Raw genomic sequence first — 24072 nt, 5'->3', positions numbered from 1 at the left:
AGCTGGAGCAGAGGGACAGCTCTGGTTCTGAGGAGCACAGCTGGAGTGGAGGGACAGCTCTGGTTCTGAGGAGCACAGCTGGAGCGGAGGGACAGCTCTGGTTCTGAGGTCAGGTGCATTCTGGTCATTGTTTTTTTCTAGCTGTCAGTGCCAAGGGGTGCACAGCTCAGGAGGCTGAAGCACACACAGGTGGTTCTGGTATTCCCCTGAGGGACAGAAGAAAACTGGCAGTTTTGATTTCTGAAGTGCAAATCCCATAAATGTGTGAGCTTGCAACCTGCACCTCCCACTCATCATAACTGACTGGATCCTGAGAAAGAGAGGCCTCTGATGAGGCCCCCCCGTGTCACAGTCATTTCTGGAAGGGTTCTACCTACTTTACTGGTTCCTGTGCATCCTGTGATGCTTTTTGTTGTTAAATGGTGCCTTTTTGTGGTTTGGGGATTTCACAAATACATAATGAACAGTTTTCCTCTGCCTTTGCTGAATGACTCACCCCTTTAGCAGAACCTGTCTTGCCAAAAGTCATGTGAGGAAAGCCATTGAGTCTCCCATGTGTGAGTTGTATTTATTGAGATGCAGACTTTACTTAAATACAGCTGCTTAGAATGAGAGGAGCCAGTTCTGGGTGGGAAATTAAACTGGCTGATGAATTATTGGTGGCAGTTCTAAAAAAGCAGCGCAAGTGAATAACCCAGGCCAGGCTGGGAGAGGATGATGGCTATGGATGATCTCTTGGCAGTGTTTCTGAGAAGGTACCAACTCTCAGAGCATTTTAGCAGCTGTGTGAAGTGTCTGGGCACTGTGCTGGGGAAGGGACAGCAGTGGGAGCAGCCAGCGCCTCTGTCCATAGGAAATTGTCCCGTTCCTCCCTGGGAGCAGGTGGCTGCAACAATAGTGGCCTCCACCCCAAACTGTCCCTGCTGGAACAAAGGTCCATTTGCCAAAGGAAGCACTCAGAGAGGAGCTCCTGGGCTGGGGAAGCTCCAGGTGTAACTCCTACACCCTGCAGGCAGGAAAACAGGGGAGGCTGGCCTGGATCCCACAGGGAGCCCCCACACATCACCCCCACCTACTCAACTTCTCCTCAGGAAAAGCAAGCATGAGTAAGCCAGGCATTCCTGGAGCCTTCCACAATGGCACCTTGTGTTTGTGCCCATCACTGCGTTTCAAGCAGAAATCCAGGCGTGGTTTGCAGAATAAATCACATTTTTCTGAGCTGTGTGCACACACCTAATTTGCCTGTGCAGTGAGTGCTGTGGCAGAGCCTTGGTTAAGGTGTTGAGGCATTTATTCTGAGATGTCTTTGCATTGATGAGTCTTAGGGGTATTAAAAAGCCAACAGTGGAGATACCAGTATGAGTGGCTTATTGTTAGTGGAGTTTTTTATAATTAAACTATTAAAATATTGCCTGCATAGAAGACAGCAAAGCTCCTACAAGAAGAAAAAAGTATTTTTTTTAATACTTTTATATTTTGATCCCCAAGGAAATAAAATGAGAAAGTTTTACTTTTGGAATAGTAGATATACAGGCAGTTTGGGGAGATATGTTAAGGACTGTGCTTTTCTGCACTCAAGGAAGCAGGGAATGAAGTGATCTGGAGTACTAAGCCTCTGCCTTTTAGTGTGTATGTTGCATATTTAGCACTGGTTTTGCATTTCAGTAGCACTTCCTATCTCAGCCTGGTTCTGGGCAGATAGTTAAAACATCAGGGGGCTCAGGCAGCATTAGCAGTGCACCTAGATCTCACTGGAGGTGTGACCTCAGCCTGTCCCAGCCAATCTGCAGGACAGGCTCGCAGGGCTCCCAGGCAGTCCCAGGTAGGCTCAGGTGCCCTGCCAAGAATGGGCCCTGGGGCTGGGGGATGTTTTCTTCTTGTCCCACCTTCTGTGCTGCCGGGATTCACTTTTTCCCCCTTTGTTTTCTGGTTTGTCCGGGTGTTTTTTGCCCTGGCCAGCTGAGAACCCTAATGCCAGGGGCTCTCCTCAGGATCCCCCTGTCTGGTAGCAGAAATGCTGTCCCTCTGGGAAGCCTTGGTGAGCAGCAGCTCCAGGATCACGGCCCATTTCCCTTCCCAGGATACCAGCAGAGTATCCGAGCTCTCTCCTCCCCAGAAGCTGATCCCCAGGAATTCCCAGCAGTGTCAGCAGATCGTTAGCTGCAGTGAAGCAAGAACTGTGAAACAGCTGCTTTTCAGAGGGCTCTTTGATTGCACCTCGTCTGTGTCACATTCAGCACTGACAGATTTTCGGAGGGGATTTCACAGGTTCAGAGCCTCACCCGGAGCAGGCTCCTCCCCAGGAGCTGTGTGGGAGGACAGGGGGTGATGTGTGGTTAGGTGAACACTTGTGCCTTAAAATGGACCTCAGACCCACACAGGCCTTCAGCACTCAGCAGCTTTTCTCTGCTGTTGCCTGTTGGTTCATCCAAGCCCCTGGGGAGGCACGGGCATTTGAAATCCCTCTGAGAGCTGTGGCACCATGGCTCAGGCAGGCGTGGGACACCATGCTGCTGTAGGTGTGTGCTGGAGAGGTGAGGGCATCCCTTCTCCCGGTGTGCTGCAGGTGAGCAGCGAAGTGCCAGCCCCAGGGGGATGTGGGGACCCTGAGTTGGCCTGGCTCCTGCCCCATCCCTGCCATGTCCCCAGTCTGTCCCTGGTGGGACAGCTCGCTGCTCTGGGCTGGCACCAGCAGGTGCTGGGTGAGCTCTTGTGGGCCAGCAGGGCTGTGACAGAGCTGTTGGTGACATTGCAGGTGAGGGTGACTGAGTTCACCTGGCCCTTCCAACACAGCCATGTACAAAATCACCCCTGGAGAGGTTGGACACTGCAGCCTGTTATTTCTGAGCCGTGAGGATGATTTCTGTAACATCAGCTCCGTTCCTTTGCCTTTCCCCAAGCGCTGGAGCTCATTCCTTGGGGAGTGGGTGGGCTCTGGTGTTACAGAAATTGTTAACCCTGGGCTGCCTCTCCAAGGGACAGATTTGTCATCACCTCTGGGAGTCAGGCTGGGTGCCCCAGCTCTGTTTGCACTCCTGGACTGCATCATCCTGGAGCAGAGGAGGAGCAGGATGGAATCCAGGGTAGCAGGGCAGCTTGTTGTGCTCTGTGCTGTCAGCAACCCAAAACTGCTCCGTGCAAATGTCTGAGTGTGAGGCTCAGGGTGTCCTACACTGCGCTCCAGTTTTTATTCTAATGAATCCTGTTAAACCTTCCCAAAGTCTGTCACAGCTCCTGCTTTGCAGAGTCCATGTTTGCTGACTCTGAGCTGTGCTCATTAATCCCCTAAAATGCAAACTTAAATTGCACTTGGCACGAGAGAAGGGGACTAAAATCTTGTTCTTATAATAGATGTTCCGAGGTGGTAAAAAAGCAAAACAAACAAAACTTATTGCTAAAGAACCGTGTGTCCATCTAGAGGAATGTAAATAGTTTCTATTATTGACCGTATTTTGTTCCGTTAAATTGGGTCAAATTTCTTATTTCCCTTTAATCAATTTCCCTGGAAGTTTCCTTTATTTTTCTCTCCTTCTAGTAGATTTTCCCATAATATGAGACAATCTGAGCCTATGATTTGTGACACATTAATAACTACAGAGGAAAGAGCTAGTCATGTACAAGAATGTTGTCTTGGCAAGGCAGCGAGTGCTTTTCCTCAGCTGGGAGTTGTGCTGTTGGAACACAGCAGCAGGCAAGAAGGAGCCCTGCTTTATTCAGATAGAAAAGCAGAAACAAATGGTCTCTTTGCACTTGGGAGATACCTTTTTGCAAGTTTAACCATAACCCTGATTATTATGGGAGTCTCATGGTTTCCAGTTGAATTAAATTAATTTTTCCCACTTTCATTTCAACTTCAGGACAGTCACACAGTTGGCTGCCAGTGCAGCTGACAGAAAATCTGGTGCTTTCTCTAAAGAACACCTTCTCTCTCTTGAAGCACAGAGTGTAAAAGCTTATTCTGACAACATTTGCCACTCTGAACGTGCAGCTGAAATATTTCAGACTTTAAAGCTGGAGTCAGAGTGAAGGGGATGCCAGCCTTGCTGTGGGTCAGCTCCTGCTCACTTGTTGCCTTTAGTGGTACAAGCAGACAGCCCAGCACACAGAGCAGCATTCCAGCAGAGCACATGCAGCCCAGGGACTGAGGGAAATGCTGTGCATGCCCACAGGGATGAGTGACAGAGAAGGGAACCCAGGCCATGGCTGCCCTGTCATTCATCACACGCTGGCTTGCTGAGCTGGCTGCAGTTCATAGAAAGTTTCACACTTATCTGACACTGCTGCCATGGCTGCTTGTCACTTCTCCTTTGCGAGGACATCATAAATTATCTGCAGAGGAGGAGGTGCAGAAAAGCTCTCTATTTTTGGTGCTTTTTGCTTGGATGGCTCTGCACAAACTGCTGATTAAGTCTTGCTGGCAGCAAATTAGAAACTTTTGTCAGTCACGCTGTGTTCTTCTTTTCAGAGTGTTGAGACCACATTCTCAAGGTTTCCCCACGAGGGCTGGAAATTAGCTTTTTTTACTTGGTTTGTACATCTTCCACTGCTCCACACTCCTAGCAGGAGGGAAATGATCCTGTCGTCCTGATCAGAATGTGCTCCTCTCTAGGGTGCCTTGCTGGTGTCTCCCTGGCTGCTGGAGATGTCTCCTGCCCTTGGTGCATCCCTGGCTGCCCAGCTTTGTCTTTGCTCCCACTGCAGAGCCCAGGAGGCTTCAGGGAGTGATGGAGGGGATCAAAGTCTCTCAAACATTAATTGTTGGATGAGTGTTGAGCACAGCAGCCCTGCTCCTATCAATCCTACCACAGGCAGCTCGTGGTAAATAAACCCAGTGTGGCAGCAGGAATGAAATATTTGCTTTGGCTCATTGAGGTTTGCACCGAGGTGGAAGAATTAATCCCATAACAAATTACACCTCTGCTCTTGCTTCCAGGGGTCAGGGTTTCTTTAGCAGCAGACATCCTGCTCTAGCTGCTCTTCTCAAGCCCAACAGGAATCAGGGGCTGGACCAAGAGCCTGTGGAGGTTTGCAAAGACATGTCAGGGGTGGTGGGTCCCAGCTCAAAGGCTTCCAGCAGGCTGGGGTGAGCTGGGGCTGCTCTGGGCAGGGTGAGGACAGAAGTGTCCAGAGAAGATCTGAATTATTGTTCTGGTGAGGCCACTGCTCTGGGGTGCCAGTTGTGACCCCACCTCTCCTAAACTGCCACAGTTTTGGTTTATTGGCTTGTGAGTTAGTCACAGGTAGCAGTGGCTTTGTCCTCACTGGGCTGCACTGAGCCTCAGCCCTGCTCCTGATCAGGTGTCACAAGGATCAAATCTCTGCTGTCTCACTGCCAGCAGTGGGGACAAGAGAGAACCTGAGATCTGGAGTCAGTCTGCAGGTGTGGGAGAGAGCAGGAGGTCATCATAGAATTAGAGAATGTCTTGGCTTGGAGGGGGCCTTAAAGCTCCTCCAGTCCCACCCCTGCCATGGGCAGCACCTTCCACCAGGCCAGGCTGCTCCAGCTGCCATTGTCCCTTGGCACCTCCCAGCAGCAGTGGGTGACACCCTTGTGGGGGACATTTGGAGCTGCAGGAGACTTCTCCAGGTCATCACTTCTCTCAAAATGCCCTTTTCCCCTGAAAGGCAGACAGACCTCCTCTCTGCTGAGGAGGAGAGGGATGGGTGCTGTGGGCAGGGGTGGAAGCAAGCCCCACCTTTGCCTGCCTTGGCACAGTCCCTTGGTCAGCTGTGCATCCCCATGAGATGTTCAGCCTGCTGCCCACCCTCAGCTCCTCTGCAGCTGCTAGAACAGGGTGGGGCTGGCAGCAGTGGGAGCCTGGGGGCCGTGGCAGCCCCTGCTCCCTGCAGGCTCAGCTCCCTGGAGGGGCTGCAGGGCTCAGACAGTGCCTCCCTTTCTGCCTTGTGTCACTGCAGGCATTGTATTTCTTGGCACCACGAATCCATGACATCTTGATTTGCAAACAGTCAAATAAAATAGAAAAATAATGTCCCCTGTTAATAGGTTGACACACTGCTTCAGGCCAAGTGTGAGTATTTCTATAGCATTTGCTTTGCTGCCTTGTGTCAGTAACTGTTGCTATTGAAAGTAAACACCCCAACTGGTTAAATCAACAGTGTTTTGTTTATTCAAAGCTCATAAACTCCAGTAGCTGTAGGTCACTTTATGAAGTGCCAACCCCTGGGGGAAGAGAAGGAATAGTGTGAAATTATTGCATGCAGTGCACCCATCATGAGCCTTAGAGGAAGGGGATTTATTAGCAATTAATATTTCTTGCAGAGGAAAAAAAAAAATAATCCTATTGAGGCAGCTCCACACTGAACCTTGAACCTCTGTGCTGGTGGAAATGGGGAAGGTGGTGAAGCCTTCTTACACACTTGGGTGAGAAAAAGAGACTTGGAAAACGAAAAGGGGCTGGGGTTTCATTATTGGAAAAGGATTTCAGACCACCCAGAGGGAGGAGAGGAATTCGGGTAGAACAGGGCAGGGGAAGCCCTTCGGTGGTGTCTGCGTGGGGAGCTCAGGGGGCTCCAGGTGGGGTTGTTGTGCAGCACATCTGAGGCACAGGAGCCTTGCACACCCCCTCTGTGTCAGGGCAGGCACAGCTCTGGGGTGCCCAAAGCCACGCCAGCTCCAAATGTCACTGAGATGGGTCAGTGTCACTTCCAGGCTAAAATCTGTCCTTCCTCACACTGAAAAAGCCTTGGAAACCACTGATCTGTGGGGTGGCAGGTACCAAGCTCTCTGTTAACACAACAAAGCTGGAAAGAGATGTGGGTTAATCTGGAATTGCGATGACTTAGGATGTTTTGGAAGTGAAATTTGGTGATTGAATAGGAATAAAGAGCATCCAGGGCAATGCTTAAATACTTAAATGTTTTCTCTTGACTGCTGTAGATATGCTTTTTAATGATTGCTATTTACTCTTAAGCCTTTGTGGTTACAGATCTGTCTTTGTGATAAATCTAATTAGGAACTCATCAAAAATGTTAGTATTTTGGGAAATAAATTAATCCTACAGCCATGTGAAAGAAATTAGCAATGTCTTTGAAAGTAATCTGAATATATATTTTTAACTGGCAGTATATTAGCCCAGATGTTACATACTTGAAAAGAACAATGAGTCCTAAAGTAGTTTCAAATAGATTTCAAAAATGCCTCTCAAATGGCATAAGAAAGCTACAACTATTGAATTACCTCTATTCTTTAATAAGAGTCAAATCTCTGTCTGGTGTCTGAAGGGTTCAGCAGAGCTAGAAAAGTTGCTGTGAAAGGTTTAATGCTTGAGTTTTCTCAGCAAATACTCCAACATTTTCTCCAGGTGACGAGAGAATTTGGTGTTTGCGAGGGCTGCAGAGCAGCAGAGCAGTGCCAGGTCAGGTCACAGCCTGCCTGGGTGTGAGTCAGGGCCAGCCCTGCACATCCAGGATCACATTCCCTCATTTCTGCCTCCGCGGCCAGCGTTCAGTGAAGGCACCAGTGCTCAGGGTCTCTGTCAGGGAGAGCTGAAATCCAGCCAAGGCAGCTGGGAAAGAGATGAGCAGGAGCCTCTGGAGGCCTTTGCAGTTGGGCTGGATGGATCTGGAGGAGTTGGAGTGCAGGTCATGAACTCACAGTTCACCAGCCCCGAGCTGCTGCCCACCTGCTCTGCTCACAGGGAAGCTCCTGATGTTTTCCAGCTGTCTGTGTTTGCAGGGAACAGCTCTCACATCCTCACTTCCCTCAGCTCTCACCTCTCCATAGCAAACACTTGGGATGGCTCTGCAGGGATGGTCACCAGGGCTCTCCAAGGCTTTTGTGACCATGCAGTGGCTGCTTTAATGGCATCAGAGAAAGGCAGGTGGAGAGATGGTGCTCTCCTGATTTTCTGGCCAGGGAAAGAGAGAATAACTTGATTCATGGCCAAGAACAGTAAAGACCTTAGAAAGCCTTGCTGCCGTCCGTGTCCATCTGGATCCCAGCCTACCTTTGCTTGCCTTGCCTGTCACAGTCAGGCTCAGTCTGTGACACAGGCCCTGCTCCTCAGATGCTCCTGCAGAATGTGCTTGGAAAGCCCTGGGCTGCAGCAGTGCTGGTGTGACCCCTCCTGCTCACATCTGGGGTTCGTGGCTGTCCCCAGGGCTCGGTGCCCACACTTGGAGCTGGAGATGGAGCTGCTGTTGGCAACCCCTGTGCAGGCCTGCCCTGTGGGAAGCACTGGGATTTGGAAAAGAGGTTCATTTTATTTTTTCCCCCTCTGAAGGAATTCAGTGTTATTCAGTGGAATCCTCTGTGCAGGTGGAATTTTTGGGCTCTAGGGCTGTAGTGTGCCTGCACTTGAAAATTTGGCCGTTGATTTGGAAACAGGCATGGGCAAGTTTCAGCTCATTCATCCAAGCTGTCCTTTCTCAAGGACAAGGAGCAGGGCCAGCACAGCTGAACCACTGCAGCCAACTCCTGAATGTTTCCAAATAAAATGCCTTGAGTAAGTTTATTTTTCCCTCTCGGACCTAAATTTAGCGCCCTGGAGAAGCTGCTTTGGCAGTCAGGGGATGGTAACGATGACAAGATCAATCTGTGGATAGTTCTGGGAAGATTTGGAAAGTCCTGGTAAAACAGAGCTGGTTTCATTCATGTTTGCAATTTGTCCACAGCCCAAAGGTCTGCTCATGAGCTTCCAATGGTTGAAAGACAAGACATTGACAGCTGCCTGGTTTATGGAGGACAGCAGATGATCCTCACTGGACAGAATTTCACAGCAGAGTCCAAGGTGGTGTTCACAGAAAAAACATCAGGTAAGGCAGGTTTTTCCTAACTTTCCCTAACGGGATAAGGCAAAGCTGTAGTGCCAAATCTCATCATAAGGTTTGTGTCACGATTCTCAAGTGAGTAGTCCCACTCAAGTTCATGTAAGTAAAACCATGTGAGTAAAGTTAGACTTGGGAGCAACTGTTTGTGTTGTTGCTTCACGAGAATCCAGGCACTGGGAATCAGCAGGGACAGGATTTGTTAGCAGAGAAAGGAGCTGAGCACTACATGATCCTCTGTGCCTGTTTAATCTCATGTTTAGTGAATGCTACCATAGAAATCATCATTGAAATGAACATTTTTATTGATGTGAGCCACAGGCAAAGATTTTTTCTTCCCTCTAGAAATCTGTGGCAGAAAAGCAAACATAATGTGTCTTTTTATATAAAATTATTTTTATACATAATGAATCAATCCCTTCTCCTTCCATATTTTTGATTGTAAACTTTGTGTTCCCTTTGTGCTGTTAAGAAAACCTGGTCCTTGGAAGTTTTCTGTCAGTGAACTGAGGTAGAGGTACCTTAAGTGATATATCCAGTGACTTGAAGGAGTTTGAGATTGCATTGTCCAAGCGAGCAACACGTGCATGATCTGTGGGGTGATGCCATTGGAAAAAAGTCAGAATCGAGCCAAAAATGAATGTACATTCATGAACATACATGGGCACCAGCTGGTGACATGGGTGGAAAAGCATCCTGTGGGTGCCAGCTCCTTCCCCCTGCCAGCAGCAGCAAGCCAGGCTGTTTGTGCAGGTATGGAAGGCTCTGAAGGGCTGTGGAGATTCAGATGAGCCTGTGCAGTCAGAGGATTTCTTTTGGCACGCTCTGTTTCCTTTCAGCCCATGGATTAATTCCTTCCCCCTGGGCTGCCACCGTTCCACCATGTCAGCGCCTGGGGAAGGTGCTGGGGAACATCTTGGCAGTGCTACCTGTCCCAAGAATGCTCTGCAGTAGCTGCAGGAGATGACCCACTCACAGGAGGCTCTTGGTGCCATTTCGAGGAAACATCCCAAACGCCCTGCCCCTGTTTCCATAGGAGAGCAGAGAAGGCTCTGGCTGCAAGGGATGTTAGAAAGTAAAAAGAACAACAATATTTTCCACACTAAATCTAAAGCTTTTCTTCGCTGCTGGGGAAACTGCAGGGTTTTTTCCTCTTTTTTTCCCTCCTGGTAGGGGAGAGACAGGACTTATCCCAGCAGCAGTGCCCAGTCTGGAGCAGGGATTTGCTTGCTGGTGTTCCATATCCTGCCTCTCCCCAGCCCTCGGCCTCTGCAGGCAGTCTCAGTCTGCTGGACTCTGAGTAAATGACTGGCAGAGGGGGATTTGGAGGATGGGAGGTCCAGAGTCAATTCCTCAGGCTGAATCAGAGGTCTGTGTGGTTTGCAGTGGGTTATCTGGGGGACTCTGTGCTGAGTGTGTTCCATAATGCAGCAGCACCTCTGGCAGAGGTGCCTGAAGGGCTTTTAAATGAAGATTGCTTTGTTTAATAGGTGTATCCTAAGGTGAGGAAGGTTAAGAAGCTGAGCTGGATGTGCAGGTCATGCATGGGCTGAGTGCAGCAAACTGACAATTGCTTTGTGCCTGCCTTGTCAGAGGCTGATGAGTGTCCCAGCTCACCTGAAAATCAGGATCTTGTGCACCTGAGCCTTTCAGCCTCCCTCATTCTGCACTGTAGACCATTCTAAATATCTCTGTGGATAGTTGCCATTGCCTTGGGCTGCAGGAGCCCAGAGCAGCGAGCCCAGCTGTGCAGCCCCAGGCGTTGGTGGAGCAGTGCCTGGGTGGAAGGAGGAGCAGTCACCCACCCACGGCTCCCCTGCCCTGCACAGCCCGTGCAGAAAGTGCTGATGAGCTGCTCAGGGGCAGGGCAAGCCACAGGCACCGTGCTGGGGTGGGTGGCAGCGCAGCTCTGCTGACCCCAGCTGCAGCAGGCTGTGTCTGCTCCCGAGCGTGCCGCAGAGCCCCTGAGACAATCACACCTCTGGCGGGGCAGGAAGATGCAGCAAGCTCACAGGGGAAGCTTGGTTTGTTTAGAGTTTCATTTTAACAGCTCACAAGCCTTGTCTGTGCTAGCAAGTGCTGCTGCATTTCCCACTTGTGCCACCAGTTTTAGCTGTGCTGGTAACAGTGAGGGTGAGAGCAGCGGTGAGGGCAAACATCCCACAGCTTTGGGCACACCAGGCTCCACAGAGCTCCTTGGCTTGGGTGTCCAGGGTTTAGGGTGAGAGGGCTCTTTTCCCCCCCCCCCAAAAATCTTTCTTCAAGTATTTTAGCACAGCCAGATTTTGTGCTGTTCATTGTTCCACAGACTCTGGGTGCCCTTGGATCCGGGTGAAGCCATGCTGGGAGGGCATCACTCGTGTGCTTTACAGAGCTGAGGGAGCTGCTGCTTGGGGTCACAGTTGTAAATTAGGTTTCATCCCTCTGGGGAACACTGAGAACCTCTGTCCATTTCCTCTGGATCTTGTAGACAATTCCTCACCCACCGTTAGGAAGGCAGAGGAATGTGGACCTGGTCACATTTGTGACAAAAATACATCTCCGTGAGCAGTAACGAGCAGGCTTGCTTTGTCGTTTCACAGAAGTGCAGATAGCACATTTTTCCATAGAAATACCTGGAACAGAAGGACAATTCCTGCACTGTGGGGGATGTCAGTGTGCAGTGAGTGGCGTGTCACGCGAGCCGCAGGCGGTGGCAGGAGCTGCTGGGGACGGGGCTGGGACAGGCTCGGGCTCAGCCTCACGACAGGAAACGCCAGCAGGAAACAGAGAAGGGGCTGGAGCTCAGTGCTCCGAGGGTTAAGTGCTTGTGTTTGAAATGCTGATGCATAAATAGAATTAATTTTCTGAATGCTAAAGTTTATCTGCACGCAGGCCTTACAGTTCTGAGTTCTTCTAATGGTTATCTCGTGCTGATGCAAGATCATAAAGTGTAGCTGCTGTGAGCAGGGGAGCTCATGAATTCCCTAAGCCCAGCACACAAAGGCAGAGTTTGGCTGATGGAGTTTGAAGATCTGAACTTGGAGACACGTAACTGAGCCCAGCTAAGTTAAAGTAGGTCAGGGAAGTAACTGGATTGGAGTCTATTCTTGTAATTCTGATCTGGAAGGCAAAGCTTGAGAAGCAGTCTTGGAGCTATCAAGGACTTGGAATAGGGTGAAGGTCGAGGGTGTTAGTGTTTGGTTGGGGCCCAGATCTTACAGTGCAGTTAAAAAAAGACAAGATCTGGAATTCCCCCTTTTATTTATTTTAATTGTCATGTAATAATTTGCAAGTCAGATGCTGGTTGCAATGTGTTTACTCCCAGTTGTGTACTGGTTACTGCTGCTCAGCTGTCAGTGATAGAGGAGGTTCGTGTTTCTCAGGGAGAAAAGTGCAAATGGGCTGTGATTTCCCCTGCCAAACTCTTCTGGTGGCCACATGGACGTGGTGAATCATCTCTAGGACAATGTGGGTGGTGGAGGAACAGCCCAAACACAACGTCCATCCTTGGAGAGGCTCCACCAGCAATCTCCAGCTTGGGCCAGGCAGGGTGAGGAGAGGAGGTGCTGCTTGTGCCCTCTGAACTGGGGCAGCTGCCAGGGCCCCCAGGTGTGCACATCCACAAAATAACAACACAAATGAGACAAGGTAAATCTGGCCAGCTCTGGAGCCCAGCAGAGGTGCTTGGACACCCCTGGATGTGTCCTGGCTGCAGGCTCAGGCTGCAGGGTTGGGCGCTGGTTGAGGTTTTGTGTGCCCAGCGCCCAAACGCTGCACCCCACGTGCTGGAAACAAGCCATGGGACGTGTGCCAGGGGATCCCAGGAGTCCTGCAGGACAATGCACTGCAGGACACGGTGGTGGGATGGCATCGGGGCAGGTTTAATGTGGAGGGAAGGTTGCTGCTGTGTGGGTTTGATGGTAGGATCGTGTTCTCTGTGGGAGACACAAAAGGAAATTCCTACTCTGTCTACAGCAGTGTTCCCCTTTTTGCTAGGTCAGATCCTCACTGTGCTCCAAACAGGGAGCTGAATCCCTTTTTGAAGTCTGACAGTTTCATGAATGATACAAAACCTCCTGGGGAGTGCAGAAAATAGCAAATGATTTTCAGCAGTTAACTCTGTGAACCTAATAGTGCAACATTAATGATGCAATTTCCTCAGGCAAATTCACGATAAAATAGACAGAAAGCTTTTTAAAAAACTATCAGTGTTTTCCCAGGTTCATTCAAAAGAGACGTTTGCTACTTGAGCAAATAAACAATTTTGAATATTGAATGTGAGGGTAACAAGTATTAATCAGAAGGATAGGTTTGCCAGGTTCTGCTGTGCAAATTAGAAAGTTTCAGGGTAATGAGGCACCTTGTGTCTCTCCTTGCTGCTGTAGCTGCTGAAAGCCAGCAAACCTTTCTCCCCAAAGGATTCCCCCTGGCTGGGACATGCTGCCTCCCCAGGTGTTCTTGTAATCCTACGGGGCATTCCAAAAAACCAGGGATTCCAAAAAAACACTGCAAAACAGGAAAAAATCCAGGGCTCACCCAGAGAAAAATGCAGAAGAGTGTGGCTGCAGAAATGGAGTTGCCATAGCTGTTGGAGACTCAGCGAGACAGGGTGGAATCCAGTGTTTTGGAAGGTTTCCCCGTATGACACAAGATTTTGGAATTTTACAGCTGGTAAATCCTTATTAACACAGGCAGCCACTGCTGGCCTGGATTCCCTGGCTCACTGTTTACTATGGGGGCGCCTGATGGAAGTGTGCCTGGTCCTGATTATTCAGCTTAATTGTTTAGGGAGAATATTAAAAAATAATCATAATTCTTGGCATAAACAAAAGGCAGAGAGACAAGCTCCCATCACCTGTTGACAGAAAATTGATCATGAAGAAAGCTGGCATGGGGAGTGGAATTCCCTGTTCTCCCACTTAGTCATCGCATCCTGGTGTGACTCATTTTATTACATGGAGGTTCCCAGTGGTTTTATTTTGAGAGAAGCTTTTGTTTAATAATTTATATACACACACACACAAACACACTTATAATCTTAAAAAAACAACAAATCTATTCTGATGAATTGGCATAAGGAATCATTTGGAAGAGCTCTGGAATGAAATACTGTTCCTCCTGCTTTGCTGTTCAACTACTGTATTTATGTTTTATTTTAATGGGAATTGAATTCCTCAACAATAGATGGGGAGAATTCGCCTCTAGACTTGTTCTCACTGTGCAAAATGTCAGATTTGGGGCTGGGCTGGCTGGCGGATGAGTAATCCATTGCCCTTTTACCTCCCAGACCTTGCCTTGTATCTCCAGCCCTGGTGACTCAAACTTGTGTCCTCAGTGCAGTGAAGGCACTGGCCTCTGCTCTCAACAAACAGAGCTCCATTAACTGCAGTGGGCAGTCTTGCTTCAGAAAGAAAAATAAATCCATGAAAACGAAGCTCAGGAATAAATTTAATGGTTCTGCTTTTCGTGAGTTTTAAATACACTCATGCTGAGTTGCTGTAAAGTTTGAAAATGGTTTTGAAGTAAGAGTTTAGAGGGAGACAACTGCTCAGGACCAGATGCTGAGCAGCCTTGTGCTGGCCTGAAGCAGAGTAAGTTCCCAGCTGAAATCAGAATTTGTCCCTGAATTTGTCTGGAATTTGTCCAGAGCAGCAGAGACTCTGAGTGAGGGTTCCTCATAAGGTTTCTGCTGCCCAGAGTGGTTTTGTCCAACTGGAAACCATTCACTGCCCTCCCTTTGTTCTTGGGGTGGCCCTAAAAACCCTTCTTTGTGTTCCAGAGATGTCTGTCATCTACTGATAAAAGCTGACAGAGATAATTGTGCTTTTCTGGAAGTCCTTCCAAGAATCAGAGTGAATGGGGACAGTTCCTGCAGGCCCAGGGGGAGCTATGCAGAACTGAACTGTGCAGAAATATTCAGAAATGTTCAGAACTGTGCAGAAATGTGCAGAAATGTGCAGAAATGTTCAGAACTGTGCAGTCAGAGCGCTGCCCCTCTGGTGACCAGGCTGGCTTTCTCTGGGGAACCAGTAACAGGTTGTTCATTAAGTAATTTGTGTAATGCTTGACTGAAAAGCAGTGTACCTTTGCAGGCCCAAAATCACATGCAGGCGTGGAATCCCATGCAGAATCAGCACAATAGTACATTTAGTCTTCAGCTGCAGAGAACTGCAAAGAACATTTCCTGAGCCTCTCAGTCCATCAGTCATGCTTGTTCAAATAAAGCAGTGAGTTTGTTTCCCTGCTAGTTACTGACCCCAAAGTCATGAGTAAGGGATCCTGAATAATGTGTAAAGGCTGTAACTGGTTCAGAAAAGCTTTAATTGGCTAATTAAAAAGGGTCCTAGAAGGGGCTGCAGAGAATCACCCAGAATGTTCCTAATGCAGCCTGACGTTTTGATTTCCCCCAGTTTGAAGCAGGACTTTTGGTATGATGGCAGTTTGGGTTAGGAAGGGTAGAATTACTTTCTTCCAACAACTCATTCATTCCCCAAAGAGTGCTGACACAATCAGATCTCTCATCAGGGTTTAATGCTAAGTCTCATAGCCCTGAAGCAGCACAAAAATCTCTATTTCCTGAACATTTCACTGACCTGTGGTGTTAAAGACTTGCCAACTAAGACAAACCATTAAATGAGCAGGGAACCACAACAGTAAAAATACTGCATGAGGCAGCCATGGCTGGTGAGAGCTCAGGGTCTAAATCCAGGAATATTTTATCATCCTGAGTGCTGCCCTTTCCAGAGGCAGGGCTTGGATTCCATGTGCTGGAGGCACAGCTTGAAAGGCACCACACACACAGACCTGGCCCTGGGCTCCTCAGTGATCCTTACAGCTTTCTGTCCTGTCCATGTTGAGGCAGCTTTAATTCTGTGCAATAAGCAGCTATCTGCACTTGCAGACTTTGGGTTAAATTATTAATCAAGCTGGGTTTAGTCTCCTGTGTTTCCAAGCAGGAGCTGTTTGCCCCATTGTGGCATGTATGGGGTAATTGAGGCCAGAAGGGATCTCTGGAGGGTCGAGCACAGCCTCCTGCTCAGAGCTGAACATTTCTGGTGGCCAGGCATCACCTGGGTTCAGGGAAGGGCCTTTGCTGTGACAGGGGCTGTGCTCCACTGTCACATCAGCCTTGGGATTTTCAGTACATCCTTACAATCAGAATCCTGGCTTTCTTGAGGACTTTCTCCAAGCCCCCACTTTAATTTCCTCCTAAAAAAAATTGCATTTATGCACATTGTAAAGGTGATAAATGTGTTGACAGTTTGGTGCAGGTTTTCTCTATTCAGAATTTCCTGAAATGATCCTGAGACTTCTCAGTTTATTCCTCCTGCTCTCCATTAGCTCCCAGGGTATGCATAATCAGAAGCTTTCTTTTCATTACCCAGAAAAAGAATAGGTTAAAGTAGAGAGACTTGTGAATGCAGTTGTATTTTTCATTTTCCTCACAGCCTCCCTCACCCTCCTGCCAAAAGCTCCCCATAATGTGCACATCCAGAGCAGTTAAAGGAAAAGCAAATATTGATTGTCTCGAGCTGAAGTGAAGCAGTGAGACAGATGGAGCCACATCATCATATTGAATATAAAGGTCAGGGAGTGAACTGCAGAGTGCTTAAATCCAACAGGGCTCAAAGCACAGGGATTGCTGCTGCTGTCTGATTTGTTAGAAACCTGTTCAGCTGCCACAAATATGAAATATATCCAAACAGAAGCATCTATCATTGTTGGAATGATAGCCCCAAATACATTTACTTCTTGTTTGCCTTTTCTCATTCTTACTTTTGACCCACACGGGCTTTGGACTCAGCCTGAACATCATTTGATTTTTATGGTTGGCTTCATTAGCTTTTAGTGCAGTTTCAGTGGCTCAGTTACTAAATCAAATCCCCTGTGGTTGTGGTTGCATGTGTTCCACAGGCTCCTTGGATGTGGCACATGACTTGGAGGCCGTTTCTACTTTAGTTTATGCATTTTGGACCAGCAAATCCTTTTGATTTCCACCTTCTTTGTGAAGTTAGTGCTGTTGTATCTGCACAGACTGTTTGAATTTAGCAGTACAGAAACAAAGATGAAAACATTCTGCCTGGAGCAAAAGCAGAGTCAAATATTCCTGCTTGACTGTCCTTGTTGTCAGGACATCTTCATGTGGCAGTGCTGAGACAGCTCCCATGTGTGTCTCTATCAGAGCTCTTCCTTTATTATGTGTCTTCTTGTTTCCTTTTCCCTCCTGTTTTCATCAGAGAACTCTAAAAAATTATCCTTTGGGATTGTGGGGAGGTTCCTCACACACTGTGCTGGTTTCTTTTCTCAAAGCTCACCTAGAAGGGGAATCTCCCCATTGAGCATTTGCTGCCTCTCAATCAGACAAGGATTTGCTGGATTAACCCCTCAGTTTTTGGCTCCCCCTTCCCTGTTTGTGTCTCAACAGCAGCAAGGATTTGGCTGCATTAACAGGGGTACAGATGGAACATGGCAGTGCCCAAAGTGCAGGCTGATGTTAAATGACATTAAATAATGGGATCTTTTCCATGCCTTTGCAGCAGTCCCTGGGGGTGGGCAGTGACACAGAGCTCTGCTGAGGCCATCCCAGCCCCAGCAGCCTCTCAGCCCCACGGTAGAAAAGACAACTCGCAGGAGGGAACTTCACAAAAGAGAGAAAATTCAGAGTTGTTCAGTGTTCCCTCCTTGCAGCTGGGAGCCTGGGATCTCCTGCTGGCCACACTCCCAGCTCTGGGCTCTCCTGATAGTGCCACACTCCCACTCTTTGGGCTCTCCTGATGTGCCAGGCTCTGGGGCAGCCTCTTCCCAGCTGCTCCCTGGCTGTGCCCACTGCCCAGGGAGGGTTGGCTGAGGGAGCCCACCAGGGCTGGTGCCCCACAGCAGCCCCAGGAGCCATCCCAAGGGAGGGCTGAGAGCTGTGAGCTCCAGGACAAGCTCCTGTCCCCGTGGGTGTGGGCAGAGCTGTCCAGGTGTGGGACAGGTGAGTTCTGTCCCAGAAGGGACCCTGGGGCTGTGTCCTGGCACAGCTGGGCAGAGGCTGCCCCAGAGCCTGGCACATCTGTCAGCTCATTGTCTGGGCCCAGCACAGAACAAAGAGCACAACAACACAAGAAATGCAAAATGCATTTAAAAATACTCTTTCATTTCCCTTTTTGCCAGAAGCAGAAGTGCTTAAATAATAGAGGACAAAAGCAGCTCTTGCAGAACTTCCAAGAGTTGGGAAAAATACAAAGCTCTGTGAGAAGGACTGGGTTTAGGAGATTTTCCCCCTTGTCCTGCCCAGTGTGGGGACCCCAAAGCAGGCAGCAGCTCGTGGCTGCAGCACTCCCAGCCCATCAGGTCCTTGGGATATGTGTCCCCTGGCCAGTTTAAAAGCAAGCTTTCAGAAAGGTATGAGGCAATTTGTTTCCCTCCCATCAGTATTTTTCTTCTGCAAATTGCTTGGCTGAAAGGCTCAATGGAATATGAAAATCAAAGGCGTAAAGATTAAAATCTAAAAAAAAGAAAGAAAGAAAGCACTGCAAAATATGTTTATACTTAAGGAATATTTTTCAGCAGAGGAAGCAGCCAGTCTGTAAATGAATGTCCTGTCACTGCTGATCCACTCTTACAGCACAGGGGTTACTGTGGTGCTACTCCATACAGGGGGATCACATTTTATTTTCTCTATAAATGTAATTTTGTGTGACTCAGGATGGAGACAGGCTGCATGGATGCAATAACTAAGGGCAGCAAAGCTTGCAGGGGTTCAGGGCAGAGGCTGTCCCACGTGCAGTGGAGTGCTTTTGCACTGAGTACAGCGAATATTTGGTGTTTTGCCACGGCTTTAGGGCTGTCAGGGGCATTCTGTGGGAATCCGAGAGGTCTTGGCTCAAAGCAGCAGAGTTTGCTGAGCTGCTGACCCAGGGTGACCATTCACAAGTTGTGTGACCTCCTGGTGCCCTCCACCAGTCAGGCTGGCTGGACTCAGGCCTGGTAAAAAGCAGGTGTTGCACCTGTGCTAAATATTTCATTCCTCAGTGTGGCTAATTTCTACATAAACATTGAACTTTAATATGTATGTGAGCTCTTTCCTGGCAAGAGAAGTGTTCAGTGATGTGTTTCAATGAAGCGCTGGGGCTTTCAGTGAGGTGCGAAGGTGCTTGAAGTCAAGTCCATCTTGAGAGCTTTGCTAACTTAATGCCCTTGATTTGTATCTCTCTCTTTTTTTTATAAGTTCTTTGATTAAAAAAAAAAAAAACCCACAGTGAGGTTAATGTTGTGGTATTCTTGTAGATGGGCAGCAGATCTGGGAGATGGAGGCAACAGTGGACAAAGACAAGAGCCAGCCTGTGAGTATGAAACAGGGGTGTCCTCTCCAGCTCCAGTGTTCAAGGGGAGCCTCCAAGGAGCAGATCAGGAGCAGAAAGAGCAGCAATGCCACAATGAACAAGTGCCAAATGCTGCAGGAGGGATTGATTCCTGCAGCAGAGCCCCCAAGGAGCCCCTGCTGGATCCTGCCCTGCACACCCACAGTGCCAGCCCAGGCCCTGCAGGATGCTGCCCCTGGCCAGCCCTGGCTGCTCTGGCACAACCAGGGTTTGCCCTGCAGGATTTCCAGTGCTCTTTGGCGGGAAGGAGCCCCTCTCTTCCCTTGCTGGGACCTTGCTTGGGCAGGCAGAGCTCTCAGGAGCCAGCAGTGCCTCTGCCATGGGCTATGCCTGCCCTGGAGGCAGCAGGGTCTGCCTGTGGGTGAATCCAAAGCCTACAGCATAATTGAGTTACTCTGACAAAAAGAGGGAATTCTGCAGTGCACACTCCTTTATCAGGCACTGTGGGATTAGCAGAGCTTCTGCATTTGTCACCATTTCATGCTTTATTTGTAGCTGAGACTTCTTTCCAAGTGCAGGAGGGATACAGTCCATAGAAACCAACTTGTCAGTGCCAAAAATCATCTGGGCTTCCACCATCTGCCCCTTTCTTCTCATACCCTTCTTTATAGAGATGAGCAGGGAGTTCCCCTTGTCGTGGCTGGAGGTGTGGCAAGGGGAGCTGCCCTGCAGCCCCTGGCCAGCCTCAGTGCTGATCCTTGCTGTCCCCTGTATTTATTTCAGAGCATGCTTTTTGTGGAAATTCCCGAGTACAGGAACAAGCACATCCGCACAGCCGTCAAGGTGAATTTCTATGTCATCAATGGCAAAAGGAAAAGAAGCCAACCCCAGCATTTCACCTACCACCCAGGTAATTCTCAGGGACAGACTTGTTATCTGAGTTCATGAGCAGGATCTGATTTTCTGCTCTGTTGTTTTCTTGCCATTCTTTGAGGATCTAAATGTTGCTAATTTAATTCAGCCCTCAGCAGCTGCTTGGTTTAAATGATGCCTGTGATTTATGATCAGGAATTTCCATCAGTTTGGGGTGTCAGTGATCTGTTATTCTGGCAATGGGCTGATGCTGCCTCATTCACTTGGTGGAAGTTTGCCAAGAGCCTCAGTGGGAACAGGCTCAGTCTGGGACACGGTGTGACCCTGAAAACCATCAGTGTTGCCTTCTCTGACGTGTCCAGCAATAAGAAAACATCAGATCTGGGAAAGGGCCTGGGATGGAGGAAGGCAAGCAATATAGAGTCTTCAGAGTGAGGCTAGCTGAGAAAAATACGAATGCTTTTGTGATGTTCTTCCTCTGGGGGATTGGTGAGCCATGTCACAATAAATGCAACAGGATTACTAATGAGATTCCCAGAATTTCTCAGCTTTGGCTGGGGGAAAATCTTGTGAGAAAACCAGAGTATTGTGTTTGTGGAAAGCAGAAAGCATAAAATAACCCCACCAGATTTTATGCAAGCTTCAAATGATGTCTTAATTTGACTTGTCTCTAAGGAAAGGCAAACATTCATTCAGGAATTTTGCATGACCACTGCATGGTTTCCATTGTGTGGTGTTTCTGTAGTGAGTTTTGGGGAAGATTTGACCAAAAAATCATTGGAAATATAGAGGACCATCATTTACCCCACCAGGATTCATAGAACTCTTACTAAATCATGATCTTTTAAATGATGGTGTCAGATAGGTCTTCAGCTCTCAGCACTGAGGGAACTTTGTGCAGCAGAAACAAAAGCTCTAGAATATTCAGCTCTGCCTTTGGTCACTGGTTGGATGTTTGACAGGAAGATGGGCAGTTGTTTATGTCCTGGGATTTCTGTTGATTCAGTCTCCTTTGAGATGGAAGTACTGCATGAAACACCTATCTATGACTCCTTATTTTGTGTGTGTTGCAGAATGGCCCTTAAATGAATTAAAACAGGAGCTGAAGTGTTGAATTTTTCAGCTTCAGCAATTTGTCGTTCATTAGTGCATTTAAGATTTTTTAAGAACCTCTTAGCTTTGAAGAATCTTTGCAGTGGTTGCATGTGGGTGATTTATTAAACTCAGTGCTTGTGACATATGAATTTAGACACACAAATCTTGTAAAAGACTTAAATCTCATATTGCTTCAAGGAAAACCTGTCTGTTTCTCCTCAGCTGGTTACAAATAACATCCTTTGCATGCTTTATTCTAGTACCATCCATCAAAACAGAGCCCATTGATGACTATGATCCAGCCCTAATCTGCAGTCCAGTGCACGGTGCTCTGGGGACAGTAACACAGCCTTACTATTCACAGCACACGCTGGCCACCGAGTCGCCCTCGTGCCTCGTGGCCACCATGGCCCCTTGCCAGCAGCTGCGCTCAGGCCTCTCCTCCCCCGACTCGCGGTACCAGCAGCAGAGCCCGGCTGTCATTTACCAGAGGAGCAAGAGCCTGAGCCCCAGCCAGCTGGGCTACCAGCAGCCGGGCCTGATGGCCACGCCGGCCGCGCTCGGGGACGGGCACAGGTCCGTGCTGGTGCACGCCGGCTCCCCGGCGCAGAGCTCGGCCGTGCTGCAGCCCTCCCCGGGCCACCAGCAGCCCTCTCCCGTCATCCACTACTCCCCGACCAACCCGCAGCTGAGGTGTGGCAGCCACCAGGAGTTCCAGCACATCATGTGCTGCGAGAGTTTCGCGGGCGGCGCGTCGAGGCCCGGCCAGGCGCAGGGCGGCCCGGCGCCGAGGCTGAGCCCCGGCTCGTACCCCACGGTGATCCAGCAGCAGGCGGCCCCGGGCACCAGGGCGGCCAAGAACGGGCCCCCGGGCACCGAGCACAAGGACGTGCTGCCGGCAGGAGTCACCATCAAGCAGGAGCAGAACCTGGACCAGGCCTACCTGGACGATGGTAAGTGCTGTGCCCCTCTCAGGGCTGCTCTGTTGGAGGGTGGGCTGAGGTGGGAGTTCCCAATGCTGCTGTTGCTTGGCGTGGCCCCCTTGGTGGCTGTGGGCATTTGCTGTGCTTTCAGGCTGGATTGGGTCTCTCGTTAGGTGCGTTGTTGGTTGATGGCAAAGCGCTTTGGCCGCTCGCCCACAGGACCCCTCTGCCTGCTCTGTGCCACCTTGAGCTGGTCCCATTTTGTCTCCCTTTGCCAAAGGTCCCATTGCCGGTTTGGAAAATGGCGGATCTGAAATTACTTCTTCATTATTTTATTATATTTTTTCATATCAGGGCAAAGTCCACTTTGTAAAATGCTCTTGTACATTTTGTACCAAAAAAAAAGCCCATTGAGCAATCTATCAAGGCCTGTAATGAATGGGGTAGTGCTGCAGGCAAAACCATTGCAGATGTTCTAGATGAACAGTGGGACATTGATAAGTTAAACAATGCTGTTCCTTTGTTGTGAGCCAGCTGATTTAGCCTTTAGGAATGAACATAAGTTAGAGTAAAGCTTTCTTTGAACATATCCTGCTTATTCTTAGGTAGGCAGCCATTGGCAGGCTTGTTGATTGGTTCTTTTATTAAAGCATGTTTCTGGCAGGAGGAAATCAATGCAAAATTAATAGTGGAGCTGGACACGGCAATCACAAAGAGCAGCAGCAAACCCAACATTGATTTTAGTGGGAGCAGAGTGAGGCTGCTGGAAACACTGCTGCAAATGCAGGATGTTCCTGTGCAGGAAGCACAGACCTGATTGCCACAGATGGTGGCTCTGCTCCCCTCTCAGTGCAGGCAGTGTGGGCTGGATCTCCTGGTGTGCACCAGGATGTGCTCCAAGCACCCAGCAGTTTGGGATTTTTACTGCACTTACTGGGAGTAATGGTGAAATTGTGCCTGTGAAAGTTTTGCTTTCCTCAGCTTGGGTCCCGAGTGCTCTGTTCCGTGTACAGCCTTCACTGCTGGGTTTGTGGGCAGAGGTGGGATGGTTTCTCTGTTACTGTGTTTGCAGAGGGGTGATGCAGCTCTGGTGCCATCACAGTAAAATCTGGAGAGCTTTTACTGGCTCTTTTCTCTGAGCAGGAGATTCATTTAACTTGGGATATTCACTTTTCATTCAGGGAACTGGGCATGATAACAAGGCAAGAGAATCTTTCTGACAGGAGAACAAAGCACTGTTTTTTAGGGTAGTTTTAATGAGAAGCTGAGAGATTTTTCCACATTTCTAAGAATACTTGGTACACACCTTGTAAAAGAAAGAAAGGAGAAAAGCTTTTACTTCAAGGCTCTATCTTCAAAGTCAGGCCATAGTCCACTTAAAAGAACTCCTAAGATAGACTGCAAAGTTAATTTTGCTGAGTTTTGCATCAGGCCAGTGACACCCAAGGGCAGCACAGCTCACCCAGAATGCACTCACCCTTCCTGCTAAGGGAGCCTTTAGGCAGAACTGCAGCAATTAATAATGAAACCCCAGGCTTCTCCTTGGCTGGCTGCATCATCTTCAGTTGATTTCAGCCACAGATTGCTTTATCAATCATGCCACCCAAGTCAGGCCAGGCAGGATGGGCCACATGCAGTCTCTTTACTGACCTCAGTGAGTTTATATCAGCTGGAAGTGTGACTTGGAGAATTGTGATTTACTTTAGGGCTTTGCAAAGCATTTCATTCTGAAATGTTCGGGGCTTGAATTGAAAAGCCACATTGTTTGCTGCTGGGGAAAAGTGACTCAGAACATAACAAAAGCCATGTTTTTCCTGACTAGAAAGTTTGGGTTTGTGCTTTATGGTATTAAAAGAAAGCAAACTCAAAGGATTATAGAGGCTTTGCCCTTAAATCCCTTTTATCCAGAGAGCTCTTGTGAGATAAAGTGAGCTGTGAGGTCTTGCAGTGATTTCCACGGACAGACGCGGAGCTGCTGCTGGCCCAGGCAGGCTTGGCACGGGCCAGTGCTGCTGCTGCTGCTGCCCTTGGGCAATCTCTCACTTCCCTCTGCTCTTCCTGCCTTCCCCCATCTTCCTCCTGCCCCTGCCTTGTTCTCCTTTCTC

The 24072-nt window shown here is 48.8% G+C and overlaps 1 protein-coding gene across 1 annotated transcript in view; it reads left to right on the top strand.

Moving 5' to 3' along the window:
- Window positions 1–22784, top strand: part of NFATC2 (nuclear factor of activated T cells 2) — a 46034-nt gene extending 23250 nt beyond the window's left edge. Inside the window, exons 6-10 of the mRNA XM_058036528.1 lie at window positions 8635–8775; window positions 19042–19097; window positions 19860–19986; window positions 21305–21997; window positions 22618–22784. Coding sequence (XP_057892511.1) covers window positions 8635–8775; window positions 19042–19097; window positions 19860–19986; window positions 21305–21997; window positions 22618–22784 — 1184 coding nt within the window. The remainder of the gene's footprint in view (window positions 1–8634; window positions 8776–19041; window positions 19098–19859; window positions 19987–21304; window positions 21998–22617) is intronic.
- The last annotated feature ends 1288 nt before the right edge of the window (window positions 22785–24072 follow it).

Source organism: Melospiza georgiana, chromosome 17 (assembly GCF_028018845.1).
Source record: "Melospiza georgiana isolate bMelGeo1 chromosome 17, bMelGeo1.pri, whole genome shotgun sequence".
In the NCBI taxonomy this organism is placed as follows: Eukaryota; Metazoa; Chordata; class Aves; order Passeriformes; family Passerellidae; genus Melospiza; species Melospiza georgiana.
This window is presented reverse-complemented; position numbering and strand designations above follow the sequence as displayed.